The sequence below is a fragment of the Dermacentor silvarum genome, chromosome 5 (assembly GCF_013339745.2).
Source record: "Dermacentor silvarum isolate Dsil-2018 chromosome 5, BIME_Dsil_1.4, whole genome shotgun sequence".
Lineage (NCBI taxonomy): Eukaryota > Metazoa > Arthropoda > Arachnida > Ixodida > Ixodidae > Dermacentor > Dermacentor silvarum.
In genome coordinates this window covers 100,984,669-101,000,170 of record NC_051158.1, presented here as the reverse complement: position 1 = coordinate 101,000,170, position 15,502 = coordinate 100,984,669, and the positions used below count along the sequence as shown (strand labels likewise).

At 46.0% G+C, this 15,502-nt stretch overlaps 1 protein-coding gene across 1 annotated transcript in view; it reads right to left on the bottom strand.

Moving 5' to 3' along the window:
• Window positions 1–270: 270 nt before the first annotated feature.
• The window catches only part of LOC119454282 (probable G-protein coupled receptor Mth-like 1), a 16,357-nt gene continuing 1,125 nt past the window's right edge, over window positions 271–15,502 (bottom strand). The window contains 6 exon segments of the mRNA XM_037716252.2: window positions 271–1,367; window positions 11,724–11,960; window positions 15,207–15,229; window positions 15,232–15,345; window positions 15,348–15,441; window positions 15,443–15,490. Of these exon segments, the coding sequence (XP_037572180.1) occupies window positions 1,173–1,367; window positions 11,724–11,960; window positions 15,207–15,229; window positions 15,232–15,345; window positions 15,348–15,441; window positions 15,443–15,490 (711 nt within the window). The 3' untranslated portion in view covers window positions 271–1,172.

Here is a 15,502-nt window from a genome sequence, read left to right as displayed (position 1 = left end):
CCAGGCGATTGAACATTATCTGAATTCTGTAATTGCGGCATTTTAAGCCAACAAGACAGGCCGAGAAGGATGCTACGGCCTCTCAGATTGGCCGTAAATGCCACCATTAGCAAATTCGAAAAATCCGGCGCACGTTGACAATGTCCAAAATATAAATCTCGCACAACTAACTCGTACGGACAGTGAAAGAATGATGTGATCGTTGCAGCACGGCGAGTGAAGCATGAGGGCACGTGTGCTTTATTATTATTATTATTATTATTATTATTATTATTATTATTATTATTATTATTATTATTCTGTGTTTGTTGCTGATTGGCAGGCTGCTGGCGTGATACACTCCTGTGTTGCATTCATTGTTTAGCATTCATGAGTTCGTATCAGTTAGCGCCGTTTCACTCTTTGCCGTGTACAGATGGCATGTGTCCACGAGCAGCAGAACACGCAGAGACCATGTATTTTTATTGAGCCGACGTGTTTGCTTTCCATGGTGGCTACAAGGGCGTTTTAATTTGCTGGGGCGTAAGACGCTATCAACGCCGGGTCGATCTGAAACTTGGATGTTTCCAGCCATATTGGCAGGGGCATGGAAATGCCGGGCCGTCTCCTAAACCTCACGGACGAGCGTACATCATCATCCGCTATGTTTTCCGTTTGAATGTGCTGGCGATTTAGGTAACAATAGGTAATGCTCATTAACGCTCAGTATAAAGCGACCAGCGGCGTGCACGGAAACAGGTAATGTCCGGTGACAACGCTCAGCATTCAGAGAGAGTGTTGCAAGCAGTAAGTAGTGCCGGAGCTGCCGGCGCTGGTGCTACGCGTTGGCTTCATACAACCCCGCTCACTATTAGCACTGTATAGTACCACCATTCGACGTAGCGCGTTTTTTTTTTGTCCAGTTTTGATTTCATTCGGTGCAATTCCCACTCGATTTGGCAGAAGTCTCTGCACTGGCGCCGTAGCGTCGGTCGTGGTTGCGGCTGTGGCGTGCCGGTGGTGGCGTTCCGACAGGCTCGTCTCATTTAGCCCGCCTCCCTCGGCCGGCGTCTTGTTCGCCTGAGCGTGCGTCTGTTCCCCGAACAGAGCGTCGCGCCAGTCGCGCTAGTTCAGGCCTGTGCGCGGCTGTTTCGCACGTGTGAACGCGCGACTCAACGACGAGAGCCCGCGATCTACGTGCGGCGCAGCAGCGGCTTCTGGACCCCCTTGGGGCTGGCTGTCTGCGCGGGCATCGCTCGGCCGGTGGCGACCGATGCGAGCGCCGATGACGAAGCGGACAGCGTCGAGTGCAGCGCAGTCAGCGTGGTCGAAGTGCTCCGTGGACGTCGCCGGCGATCGGCCCCCTTCCCACTCAGCCTGTCGCGTACCTGCGAGGACAGGGGGGATACCAAAACACTGTATAAACACAAATGCTATTCACATTCTGTATATAGCGAGACCACCCTCTTGGGGATACCATACTGTAGTTTAGATTTGTTGGGGAAAGGTAAAAAGACAAAAAAAAAAGAAAATGGCCATGACATGGGACGAACTATGGGAATACGGTTCGTGATGTGCTTTTATTTCATACGTCATGTTAGAGCAGCGTACTGAGAAACGTCCCATACACGGGCACCCTATGGCGCTTTCTTTCGGCAACGCTTTCTGTGCATATTAAAGGGGCAAAACATAGTATGCTCTGTATTAATAAATTACCCTTCTACGATACCCAAAGAGTCACGCTTAGCGCGAGAAGAGGCGTACTAAGACAGGAAAGACAAAAGCAATAGACCCGTGACGATGCCTTTGTTCCACCACATTTCCACCACCACACTTCCACCACCACTAGAACGGCCAAGTGATGCACAATACAATACGTTGACATTCGTGACGTCACAGGGACGTACACAGTAAATTTCGGCATGAAATTAATAAAAAATCGACTTTCACCACTTAATTTTCTGGAAATCAACCTATTCCCTGTAAATTAACAAATATAGAACACTTCATCAGTATGATTAAGCGTTTATCTGCAGTGTCCGTTTAACTACAGCGCGTAAGATTGATTTAATTTAGTTACATGTGTTTTAATTTCTAGAACGACGTTGAAAGGTGGGCCCCTTTCAGGAATCATTTCAAGCGCGACACATAAGACATCAAACTTTTTTTTTTTTCGCAAAGAAAAGACGTAGCATTTTTAAACACACTGTGTGCGATTGTAGCACATCCTCGGTAAATGATTCCTGTTCAATAATCGACAAAACATAGAAGCACTTTTCTGGCGTGGTTGTTTCCATCCTGTTTACGGACCACACGGCGCCTGCCGCGTATAACCTTGCATTCAGAGTCGTTTTTTATCCGATGTTTCTTTTTTTTTTCGATGTCAATTATACGAACGCTCGATGCACATATTCGCTTTTGCCCTGCTGTTCTGTATCAACTCCAGGTTTGTAAAGATTGACTGGCCTGCGCGACCTACGTTGTTGGTCATGTGATTGCTGCGAGCGCGAGGGCAAACATTCGAGTGCGAGCCAGGAAGGGAGTTGGCGTTGACTTCATGCGTCCCGTCCCGTCTTCTCGTGGGCGCAGTGTTGTGGAGGTCACGTGATCGAGGCCAGGCTTTATGACGAGACGTTATTCCTCGTAATTTACTTGGGCATCGTGCGCACGCTTGAGTTGCGATATAGACATCCGGGGACTTTCGCTCCTCGAAATACGCCTTTCGCAGGGTATTACGGAGGTGTATAACACACTTTGCTCCGTTCGTCCCTAGCTGAGCACCGCTACGCGACAGCCGATAAATACTTTGGAATAAGCTATCTCTATGCTCGTGTCTCGTAGCGTTGCGTTAAAGAGCGTTGTGCCCATGACAGCGAGGTCCTCTGTTCATGTCGCGTGTTAGATTGACTTTCTTTTTCAATTTTATGCGTCATTACACATTTCAAATTTGCATTGTTTTTTTTTTATTTTATCCTACGGTTCACCATCAGGCCTGACACAGAGGGATCCCGCTAAGGGAATCGAAGTGACCGGGCGCGAAACGCTGTGTGGGCGGGGTTACGTAGGTAGATGTCACTTTAGGGGCCGCAGACCAATAAATGACGGTACGTTGTTACTGTGAATTCGTTTTATTGTAAAATATCAATTTGCAGGTTATACTGAAGTTCATGTTCATGGTTGGGCGAAGCATACGGAGAGCGGGCCCATGTGGTGCGTACTGTCAAGATCGCGTTCCATCGCTGGCGACCCAGGCACAGGCAGAGCGCCGAAGGTGCACTGCAAAGCAGCAAACCTTAAGTTGCGTGCGCCCCAGTGACACGGGTCAACCAGTGAGGATAAAGGACTGCCGCTTAGCCATTACTGATTCTGTATCGGCTGCTATGATCCCGTTTGGACGCAAGTTTAAGCGGCGGTTAAAAGGGCGGAGCAGAGAGCGTCGTCTTCAGTAGTACCCAGGCTAACGAACACTTGAAGCAAGTCCGCAGCAAACTATCCCCAGATCGCAAAAAAGTCTCCAGCAAGAATGCCCTGATCCAAGAATTCCCAAATTCATCGGCGTTCCAGTTACTTTCTCACCCTAACGGCGTTTTTATGCATTGAGGTAGGTGAAAACTTCATTTTTTGTCCGGCAAGTTAATAGGGTGGGCTTTATCCTGCCTAGGCGTCTGCCACGAGCCCTTGGGCTCTTGCGTCGTCGTCGGCCTGCTGGACTGCCCACACTTGATCTTCTGGGGCTGAGTTGAGCAGCACAGGACACCAACGCGCGCGGAGGCCTTCGAGAGAGGCTGTCTCCCCGTTGCTACTCGTCAGCCCTTGACATTCCCACAGCATATGTTCATAGGTTGATCTTGAGCCACATAACTTACATTCGTTTGTCTTGTATTTATCTGGATAAAGTACATTTCACATTACTGGATTACAGTATGTTCTTCTTTGTAACTGCCGTCACTGGACACACTGCGATTTATTTAGTTCTTGATGAGGTTGTGGATAAACACACCTCTGCATTTTTTAAGCACACAGGTAATTGGAACGCCTAAACATTTCTACGCAAAGTTCGGCAATTAATATCTCGAAACTGATGTCACCCTGAGAATTAATTCCAACTGAATGCGCCTTACGAACTCCACAGCTAAAATTTGCAAATTGCAATATGGGCCATAAGGTAATTAGTTAAAGACTTAATTAGTCAATGTTTGGTTAATTAGTCTAGTACGCATTTCAATTTTTTGTGCAAGTAACGTGCGCCTCTTCGAGTTGACCAGCTCGTGAACTAAAATTGTGCTATCTGCCACAAGCAACCTCTAAAAATTTCTGACAGTTTTCGCTGAAACACCCGATATATGCGCTGCAGTACACGACAGAAGTTTCACAAGCATATCGCGAGAAAATGCGCACACTGCAGTTGCCAAAGTGCTCCCGAACAATGGGTGCGTCGATTAAAACCTACCGGTACCCAAACGCACTGAGCGGAGTACACCGAAAGTAAGGTCACGCGCTCTTTTGACGACTTCTTTTCGAGAGAGAAAAGGTGAGAGGAATTACTTCACCGAGAGTCGGCTTGCGAAGATTTTCTGTGTGACGTCATGTTCTAGCCTAGCTTATTTCATTCTTTCGTGACCGGATGTCACTTTAAATATGCGCTGCTTGACAGATGCGCCTATCGTAAGAACGGAGAACACTGCGTATGACTTCTTTCGTAGCATTGCAACGACATTTCGTTAACACCCGAAGTTTGATTTTAACGTGAGAGAGTTAACTCGTAGCCCGAAGTCTTTAGTTGTGAATAGTTCAGAAAACCATTTACTAAAGCTGGATTCATACGATGCGAAGGATCACCGATTAAGTGCACAGAAGACTCACTTGTAAAGAGAAGCTTTATTTATTTTCTTCTTTCTGGGGTTTTACCTGCCAAAACCAGTTCTGATTATGAGGAACGCCGTAGTGGAGGGCTCCGGATTAATATCGACCACCTGGGGTTCTTTAACGTGCCCTACAACGCAAGCACACGGGCGTTTTTGCATGTCGCCTCCATCGAAATGCAGCCGCCGCAGCCAGCTTTATTTATGTGAACACTTTCTGTGACGTGTTAGCAGCAGGCAACTGTGACGTGGCATGACTGCAACGAATGGCGCAGCTCGACTAGCACTCCGCTGCGTCAGGCTTATCCACTGGCTCAACCGGCACTACGTCCCGTCGTAGAATCCAGCTTAGTTCATTAAATTCCTAAACGAGATAGCTTGTTTCACTCAAACATTTCATTGCATTTTGTGCAGACGCACTCTCCATTTCCGAAAAAAAAATTGAAGTCGTTCTTATTTATTTCTACGTGGAATGGTGTTTAAGATTTCTGGGTTGAATTGGTACATTTTTACGACGTTGAAATTCTTCATTGTGACCTTGATTTGGGATCTTGAGTGAGATGTTTTTTGTTGTCGTGTTAAAACAATTTAAGGTATGAGGCCAAGTGCTGGGGAAAAAAGTTTAAAAAAGGATAAACAATACAAATTATTGGACTACATCATAAAGCACACTTTTTTAGGCCCATGTGAGCGTTTTAAAGTTTGCATTATTTTTTCAATATTTTTATTATTTGAAAAATTTCATTAAATGTGGGTCTCACGCCAACAGTCATAACTCTAATTTAACTCGATAAAAAAACACAATTTTTGGCAGTGATATAGGAGAGGCTTTGATCTGTGCAATGAACCAAAATTATTGAGATCAGATCAATTATCGAAGCATAGTGATGAAATAACCAAAAACATGTGTGCTTCCAATGGGTGCGCCTTGGTGTAAACGGCCTCCATATCAAAACTTGGGGCACGATTTTACTTGCTGAGGTTCATTGCACACCCAATAACGTGAGAAAGAATTGTGCCAAGTTTCACAAAAAAATCTTTATTAGGGAAAAAGTTATGAATGTTTGCGTTTGAAGAAATCGTAAAAAGATGAGTTCTGAGAAAATCAACAAAAAGATTTCAAAGCATAGCGCTTACATAAGATGATCAGGAGAGCTAAAATCCCCTATATTTGTAGCCAGTTTTGTCTTGGGTCTTGCCCTTGTCTGATTTTGCTCGTGTTGCACCTCGGCTTCCTTTTTTTTTCTAGCCTGCTTTTCAGTATTACAGGTATTTGCTGTACGTCTCCAGGTCCGTCGCCTTGTACTGATTGCCAACAAACTTTAATTTTGTGCGTCTTTGCGCTCTAAACTTCCCCATTCTGTGGCTGCCAGTAAGAAAAAGTAAGCGACATAGAGTAAACACATCCATCACACGATCCGGTTGTCCTTTAGCGCGCGTGCCGCCTCCATAACGTAAACAACACGTGCAAAAGATTGCACGTCCACCTGGTGAGGTGTTTATTATTTTAATTGATAAATAAAATGTTGAAAATGCTATTATGGCATCGCTACACTTTTTACGTGATACGATTCTTAAATAACCAGCAAATAACTGCAAACCAGGGCATTTTTTCTGTTCCACAGAAAACTGGCACTTTCAGTTTCGGTTTCGTAGACGCCGGGTGGGTTTACATTTTTTTATGTATCTTTTGAAAGAAACTGCGTAGGAAGATACTTTTTTCAGCAAAATGATGTAGAATAAATTCCTCATCTAACAAAACAGAAAACAAAAAATTGACATTTTGAAAAAAAATTACAATTTTCACTTGGCCTCACACCTTAAAGTGCCACCAATTTGAGCGGGACGCTATATATAGCATGATCTTACAGGCGGTCAAACTCCGTTTCTTGGTGTAATACTGCTTGGCGTGCAGGAAAACGGGACACAGGAAGATGAGTCTACCGCATACGTGCACAAGACTAGCGCGATATAAAGCAAAGAATAATTCTAAAAATTGTCCTTGCTAAATGTTTCGGAGAAATAAATTCTCGGAAATAGGAATTATAAAATGGTCGGCATGCTAACTTGAATACTTTCATCGTGAGCTTCCTTGGAGCTTTGGAACAGGTCAGACTAACGCGAATAGAGACATCCTTGTAACTACGTGTGTAATAAGAGGTCATGTGACAAACGATATCGCCATGTTAAACAAATTACTCGTGACCGCGAGCGTTGAATGATTAATTTATTGTGTATGTACTAAACATGCTCGTAGAAAGCATTTTACAAAATAAACTTTTGATCTAGCGAGTAACAAAAGAAAAAAAGAAGAAAACTAATCGCGAACTCCACCGTGGAATCAAGCCAGTGTTCTTTCATTCTTACAAACTGTAGTTCCCGCTGTATTTGCAGTGAGAAAAAATTTCTTTTTTTTTTCTCCGAGCAATGCAAACAACAGTCCCCTAACACTCGTACACAGCTCACCCACTGCATTGTTGTGCTGAAAGCATTGCAGCTTCCACTGACGTGCAAAGCTTACCTTGCAGGAGTCGGGAAAAAAAAATAAGCAACCACTCCTCTCCCAAGATGCGTGTAAAGCAGCTTGCGGTGCGAGCACGCCTATTTTTTCCCCGCTAGAATAAATATGCAGTGTTAAAGACTGACGCGCGAACCGTTACAACATTCATTCGCTCGCACTGCATAGCGGAAACAGTCACGTCAGCTGGTGCTTTTTTTTTTTAAGCGACGCTTTCTTGGCCTCCTGCTTGCTGCCTTGCCAAGTGTACGACTTGCGCCACTGTGAATGTGCAAGTGAGCATGTGCCACCGGGAACATCCTTTGCCAGTCTGCAAGATTAACTGCATGCCACTGGCTAGGTGCTCGCATAGACAAGCAGACGAGCCCTGAAGTAAGCAACAAAAGTAGCCGAGTGTGGAGAAGTGATCAAAATTGGACATGACGTGCGTCATGTGAGGTGCCTTGAGCTTTGTCGAAGTGTAGAGGAATTGAAGACATTGCATGAAAGGTCAAAGAAAACATCTCTTACCACCAGTTGACTTAATGCGTGGGAGCCGCCTGAGTTTATTATTGTTATTATTATTATTATTATTATTATTATTATTATTATTATTATTATTATTATTATTATTATTATTATTATTATTATCGAGGTGCAACATCTTCAAAATAGTCAGAGTGGTCGCATGTTAAAATGGATGTAACAAAAATATAGCTTCTATCTTTGTAACAAAACTACCTACACATCTTACTTTGGAATCATTGTGTAGATGGAAGAAATCACTACTCGAACATACACATCTATGCCAACCTGCGACCTCGAAATTAGGGAGATTCGCCCGAAAGAGGAACGAGGGGTGCGTTAAAATAAAGAAAAAGAAAGATGAGACATCTTTCTTTTTTTTTCTGGGCCGCAGGAACGTCAGAAACAGCTGTGAATGGCTGCCAGTGCAATTATTAGACGCCCAGGTAGCTCGTAGTGTTACCGGGGACGGCATGTGCGCGTCCGCGTACATTAAACACAACACGTGCACCCGTGAGCAAAAGTATACGGACCACAGGGTCGCTTGAAAAAACTGAATTTCTTCGTAATCAACAAAATTAAACTTTAATTGACTTAAAAATCGGCTTTATCGCGCAGCCCCTGGTCCGTATACCTTTGTTCACGGGTGCACAATGTCACGTAACGGTGACCCGGCCGTTTCCAATTTTTATATGCTTCGCCGCACAACAAGGCCCCATAGCGGGGAAGTTGACTTAAGAAAACCGGCCACCATGCAATCTAAATTATAGCGTTGCCTCAAGCACCATCCTCAACGCATGTCTTGATCTAAAGCGGACTGATTTATGCCGAATGTGGCCAGACTCCTCGAACGCCAAAGCGGGACGGGAGAGCGGAGGGGGGGGGGTATATACGTGATTCAACATTTATTGCAAGTTCTATTAATCTGAAGGGATAGTCTTCCAAACTCTGCAGTAAACTTGCACTGGCGTAGCGGCATACTCCACGTGCTTCCACCGCATGCGCAACAAGAAAGACGGCATGGAGACGGTGTGGTCATTGCGGTTTGGCTTGGTTACGACTCGTTAGCCAACACACTGAGAAGTCCGTTGCAGCTGGATGAAAAAAAAATACAAGCCCGAATTGGTCGTGCAGTTTTAGAACGTTTCGGAAGGCAAACAGCTTTCTTGCCCTCGCGCGACTGAACAGAATCGCGCTTTCGTCAGCAAATTCGTCATTCTGACCAATAACTAAATAACTAACCGGACGATTCGCTTTCCGAACCGTTATAACATCGCAGGGGCTGAGACCTGAATTCCGGCAGTGTTTCGCTCTGCCGCCCGCCTCTCGAGCCTTTCTCAATCTGATTTCGGGACATCTGGGCGTCCGGAGAAGTCAAAGCGAGACAAAACACCGTACCACACGTAAATCGCGGGACAGCGGCGATAAAAGCGGGGAGTCTGGTGTGGTTATGCTTGCCCTGCCTACACACAAGTGGCTTGAATCTGACTTCTGGCGCATAATGGCAATAATTATGCGGCTAAGCTGCATTGAACGTTTTTACAGCGAAGCTGTTAAGGGCTAGTTCCCCCATGATCGTGTCCGCGTGTAGAAAAAAACACTAATCAGCATTTCGGACCATAATAATCATACTCAGCATTTCCGCTCCATGTGCGTAGCGGTGTGGCTCCATGTGCGTGGCGGATTGCCGCCAGTTGTGCCTTAGCACAGGTGTCAAAACGGATGACTAACATAACTGATAGGTCATGACATCAATAACATCACATGTTCGTCAGTTACGTTACGATTAACGATAATAAGATCACGTGTGGCGCATACCCGCATTGGATATGCGGGTATGAGCCAGGGACAAGAAAGAAGGAAGGAAAGCAAGAAATAACATGTGGCTCATAACCCCGTTGGATATGCGGGTATGAGCCATGGACAAGAAAGAAGGAAGGAAAGCAAGAAATCACATGTGGCTCATAACCGCGTTGGATATGCGGGTATGAGCCATGGACAGAAAGAAGGAAGGAAAGCAAAAATCACATGTGGCTCATAACCGCGTTGGATATGCGGGTATGAGCCATGGACAAGAAAGAAGGAAGGAAAGCAAGAAATCACATGTGGCTCATAACCGCGTTGGATATGCGGGTATGAGCCATGGACAAGAAAGAAGGAAGGAAAGCAAGAAATCACATGTGGCTCATAACCGCGTTGGATATGCGGGTATGAGCCAGGGACAAGAAAGAAGGAAGGAAAGCAAGAATCACATGTGGCTCATAACCGTGTTGGATATGCGGGTATGAGCCATGGACAAGAAAGAAGGAAGGAAAGAAAGAAATCACATGTGGCTCATAACCGCGTTGGATATGTGGGTATGAGCCGCTGAGAGCAGGAGCGGGAGAGATCTCACCGGATCCTGACGCTGCCGTCCAATGTGCCGCGGCTTTGAACGCTTGGGCTCATGCTAGTCTATGATGATGGGGCGGACTTGGCGCAGCAAACGCACTACGTGGCCATCGCGCCGGGCCAAAACAGGATGCCGGTGTCCTTGCTCTTTGACAAGCATGCCGAAGACGCTCAATATAATCAATAATGACAATATCTACACTATGGCAACATTCACTACAGCAGACCCACCATAGTCACAGCTTCGCTGGCTTCCATCTTCACAGTAGCGGAAGGGCTCTGAATTTTTCTTAATTAATAGAAACTTTAATAGAAACTTTATTGTAATGGAAAAGATATTAAGGAGGAGTGGTCGGAGCCTCTGAGTCCAGGGCCCCACTGGCCTCTGCCGCCTGCCTGACCTGGCTAATTAAAGACTTTTGTCTTGCCAGGTCGGAGCGGGCGAGCTGTGCCTCATGCAATTAGTTTTCGATATCTGTTTTGTCTGTGCCTCGGTTGATGTATACTGTAAAACTAGTGTGATTAGTGTAATGATTACTCTAAAAATTCCTAAAGATGCCCGCGAATACATGCAAAACTGCCGCGCGATGGCCACCCAAAGCAGTTTGCGTGTATTCGTGGGCATATTTCACACTCGGAAAACCACTTTTATGTAGCGTGTTTTGAGCAACATAAAGCTGTATCGGGAGTTTCTCATGTTGCTTTACATTCTTCTCATTGACACTTTTCCATCTATCATAATTGAGAAGTTGATTAATTAATTAGGACTAATAATGTAATTAGGTGGAATGCAAAAATAATCTGAGTATCTCCAAGCGACGCCAAACAACATTACCTTGGTTCTATCCAGGTGCGTGGCATTTGCATATTTTTTGAGTTTGGCTAAAGTTAAGTGAAACACCCTGTGCATATAGTGCTACAGACGGCGGTTTCACTTCGCTTCTCCAAGAGGCAGGACGTGTGTCGAGTGAGCTCTTGCACAACACCTTGTAATGCAGTGAGCACGGTTCAAAACCATGGATCCGGGACCTCAGAGTAGTGCGACGTAATTGCTCACGCATTTTTCTCGTATTTGCCGCTAAATCGCCACTGAATTTTATCAGAGCACGATTATTTATTCGTACATATATTTTGGATTCATTGCATATACGGACACACTCGGTTAGCAGCGTCACCAACTTTATAGAACGAATTATTTGCGCCAACTAAAAGTTTGGTATCCATTACGTGAACATATCATGATTACACCGTATAAGACATTCGCGCAGACACTCCTCCCAGCTACAGTAGAGAGCTTGTTCACAGCTTCCCTACACAACAAAGTATGCGTAAGTTCAACAAAAAGTGGATATATTCAGTAATTACGGAATATTTAGTACGTTTCGCTATGTTCTCGCATTTCCTTTTTTCTTTGGCTTCAGCGTTAGTTTTTTTTTTTTTTTTTTACACGATCTAAGGTAGGTGCTTACCATACGCAGAACGCTCCTCTTGAAGGTGAAGGCGAGGAATATGAATGCTCCCTGGAGGCTGCACAGCACGATGAACGGGTACCACAGTGCTTGCACACCGGTCAAGGCAGCCGCGAAGCCAAACACCCACGTGAGCCCGAACACCACGGCCAGCTTGACGTAGAGCGCCAGACGACCCCGCTCCATGCTGGCGCCGCTGCCCCCTCCACTGGACACGGATCGTCGGGCTACCTTCGTCTGTGAGACAGCGTTAGGACATGCATAACGTGCTCGCGCTTTTATTGCGACTTTCTTCTCGCCATTGTAAGCCAGATCTCTTCGCAGCGAAACAGCACTCACTCGTATTAGAACGCGTCAATTGAAAGAACTGGCGCGATATGTTTGCGTGTCCCCCTGAATTAACCCTTACTTGGCCCGATAATTCTCTCCTGTTTCTTGAGGATCAAGAATCTTACCATTGCACTGTTGTTGCCGCGTTTACACCATTCTGTGCAGAGGACGCAATTGGACGCTATGGTATTTTTCGAGGCTACAAGCTCAGCGACCGTTTGTGGGCTGCGCCGCGCGCAATCCTGTTTAACTGCAGTGGACCATCAAATCTTATGTATACCCACACTATTGCCGCTCTGCCTTGCGCAGGGAAGCAAACGAGGTGCCACTTTGGCCGGACACTTTATTTGCCTATCGCAAATATGAAAACTATATAATAAAGACTTGGTAAAAAAATGCAGCAGATCCCAGTAGGAGTATAAACAGCGAAGCTTTGTGTGAGTGCATAAAGAGTCGAAACACGCACGCACCGCACGCACGCACGCACGCATCCTCACACACAAACACACAAGCTCGGGCACACACAAATTATACCGAGCCTTTTGTTAAGTGTAGTTGCTGAATAGTAGCGGGAGTACGACGGTCGCCTTGAAAGCACCCTGGTGTCAGAGGCAGCATGCACGCGCATGCGCACGTTACGCAGTGGGAATCCATTCTATCCGCAAAAAGCGTTTACTTCCTCATTACCGTGCAACCGTGGTTGCGTGAAGGCGAGCTTCTGGTTCTTTTTTTTCTTACCTCTGCGCCCGCGCTGCCACGTATGCGCGGTGGCGAGTGCCATCTGGTGGGGTTGCAAGGAACGTATCAGCGCGCGCGGTGCGCGTACTCCGCTGTTATTGGTGGTCTATCCGGTAAGGAAACAGCCATGCCACAGCCACAATCACGAAACCCGGCGAGGTTCGCAAAGAAAAGCTTCTGTTTTAAAAGATCTTCGCAACTACGCACAGAATACGCTTTATGCAAATTCAAGCGAAGCTTAACGTAACTGAGCTTTTAGCCAGTATACATACGCGTATCGCACAGCCAAGTATTGCTCCGCATTTAGTAAGCCCAAACGCACCTATGGCGAAATATAGCCTACTGAGAAGCACCAGTGCTAAGTAGACGAAAACGAAGAAAAGAATACACCAACAGAAGCGCCTGACTTTAGTTAAAAGGTTGATTTGACACCGACATGAATATATACAGAAGCGCCAACCTGACTACGATAAAAAGCCGTGCGCATGCGCGGCTCTTTATCGAACCAACCATGTGCAAAGAACCAACCGTGTGCAACAAAATTGGCGATTTCGCGTCGTTTTCAAATAAAACGTTGCTTGAGAGCAGCGCTTGTGATTATGATGATGGTCACTTTGGCTCGTACTCACACTGGGGCATTGGCCAAGAATCGCTGTCTGAACTTTTAAGTAATGTCTTTAAGATTTACATATGCAATTAAAAAAGGGGAAACAATATGGAAAAAGAGAAAACAAATCAATATGAAAGTAATCATTTAAAAATATATTGGTTTAGCTGATCGCATGAAAAGCACAAACGGCATCAAGGACTCCCTGGGGCTGAAGCCGAGAACTGATGCACCGAACGTTAGTATTATTTCTGATGTAAGATTAGCCTTAATTTAGCAAGTTGAATTTCTAGAAGCCTTTTTCTTAATACTGTATAGCGGCGACATATAAAAATAGTGATCTAGCGATTCTGTTTCCTGGCAGACTTGACACAGGGGCGATATCGCCAGACCAGTCCTGTGTAAATATAGATTGAAGGGGGGGGGGGGGGGTTAGGCGGCAGCGCAATCTGGTTATCACCACTTCTTATTGTCTTGATTGACACCACTGGATTTTCCACGGAAACTTTGGATGCTGATATTGAGACCATGTTATTGATTCATGGCATCTCTACGGATTGAATATTTTCGGTATCTAATCGCTGTTATGTGCCCCAACTACTGGAAGAACCGATATTATTGATCCACTCAGGGATGCTCGCGCTAATGAATCTGCTATTTTGTTTAAATTTGTGATTTTTGTGTTGTGATTCTCTTTTCTTCGTCCTCCACTAGTTAGCGCTGCTGCTTGTCGAGCATCAACTTCCACAATGGCGTCCAAGACTCGCAACTGCTGAAATATAGTCCTATAATAGCTTTTTCTGTCTAACTAGCAGTGTTTTTCGTAGCTATACGCCTTCGTCTTCTGTTACACCAGCTGCGGACGTACACTCGGGAGGACAGTAGAATCACCAGAACCGGCGTTGTTCCACCGCCTAAGATAGTCGCGAAGGCGCGCAGATAACCTTCTGACCGTCTTCGTCTTCCTTGATGCCCGTATGTGTATCACAGTACAGCACTTCTTTTCTACATATTATGGCGCACCACGCGCATGAACACGTGGACATGTATTGATTGCCTGTGCGGCCCTAAATATCTATGGACTTCGACCAAACTTCTTCATACTGTCTAATAGTAGCAGTATCAAGTTAGATAATTTTATGATTCTGGAATAATTTGTGTCTCTTGCTCTATACGAACGTTTAGGGCTATGTCGTTCATAATAAAGAGCCGGAAACATTACCATTGAAATTCATTCCCGTTCTCGGGGCGCCTGCTGCTGGCAATAGTGCTCGGAAAGCCTTAAGCGCCATGACACTGATGGTCAATTGGCCGCGTACTTATTTGCAGGTATCGGAGCTTAGTGTTAAAATTCAAAGAGTAATATCGGCACCGACGGATATTCGCGACGGATGACACAGTTGCTTTCTATAGAACACTAGCATACCTTTAAAATTCTCACAGGAACGTGCCGTACCACAAATCTTCTTTCTGGGTTTTGCGTGGCAAAACCAGTTCTGATTATGAGGCACGCCCTAGTGTAGGGCTCTGGATTAATTTTGACCAGCTGGGGTTCCTTAGCGTACGCTACAACGCAAGCACACGGGCGTTCTTGCGTTTCGCCTCCATCGCAATGCGGCCGACGCGGCCGGGATTCGATCCCGCGACCTCGTGCTCAGCAGCGCAACGCCTTAGCCAACTGAGCCACCGCGGCAGCTTCCATGCCACAAATCTTGTAGGATGTATTCTAACCTGCTAAAAGCTGCCCTCTAGCGTGAACTGCCTACAAACAGCAACATGTGCCAACGCAGCATGAATCATTTGCTTACCTGTTCAGTGGTGAGGTGAATACACGCGCCGTGAGGAGGAAGAATGCAGTGTTGGCCAGAAGCAGCAGGAGCACGGGCGCGCCAAAGAATGCGATCAGGCTGAGCGGTCGATTGATCCAGCAGTACGGCGTGCCGTACTAGGGCTCCACGCGGACTCCGGCTCGAGATACTGGAGCGTCGACGCCGCGGCCACGAGTACCGCCGGAGCGAGCCACGCGTACACGCCGAGTACGACAGAACGCGCTGGCGGCGCGCGAACTGCCGCTCACTCCCCTGCGGAACGTTCGTTGCACGTC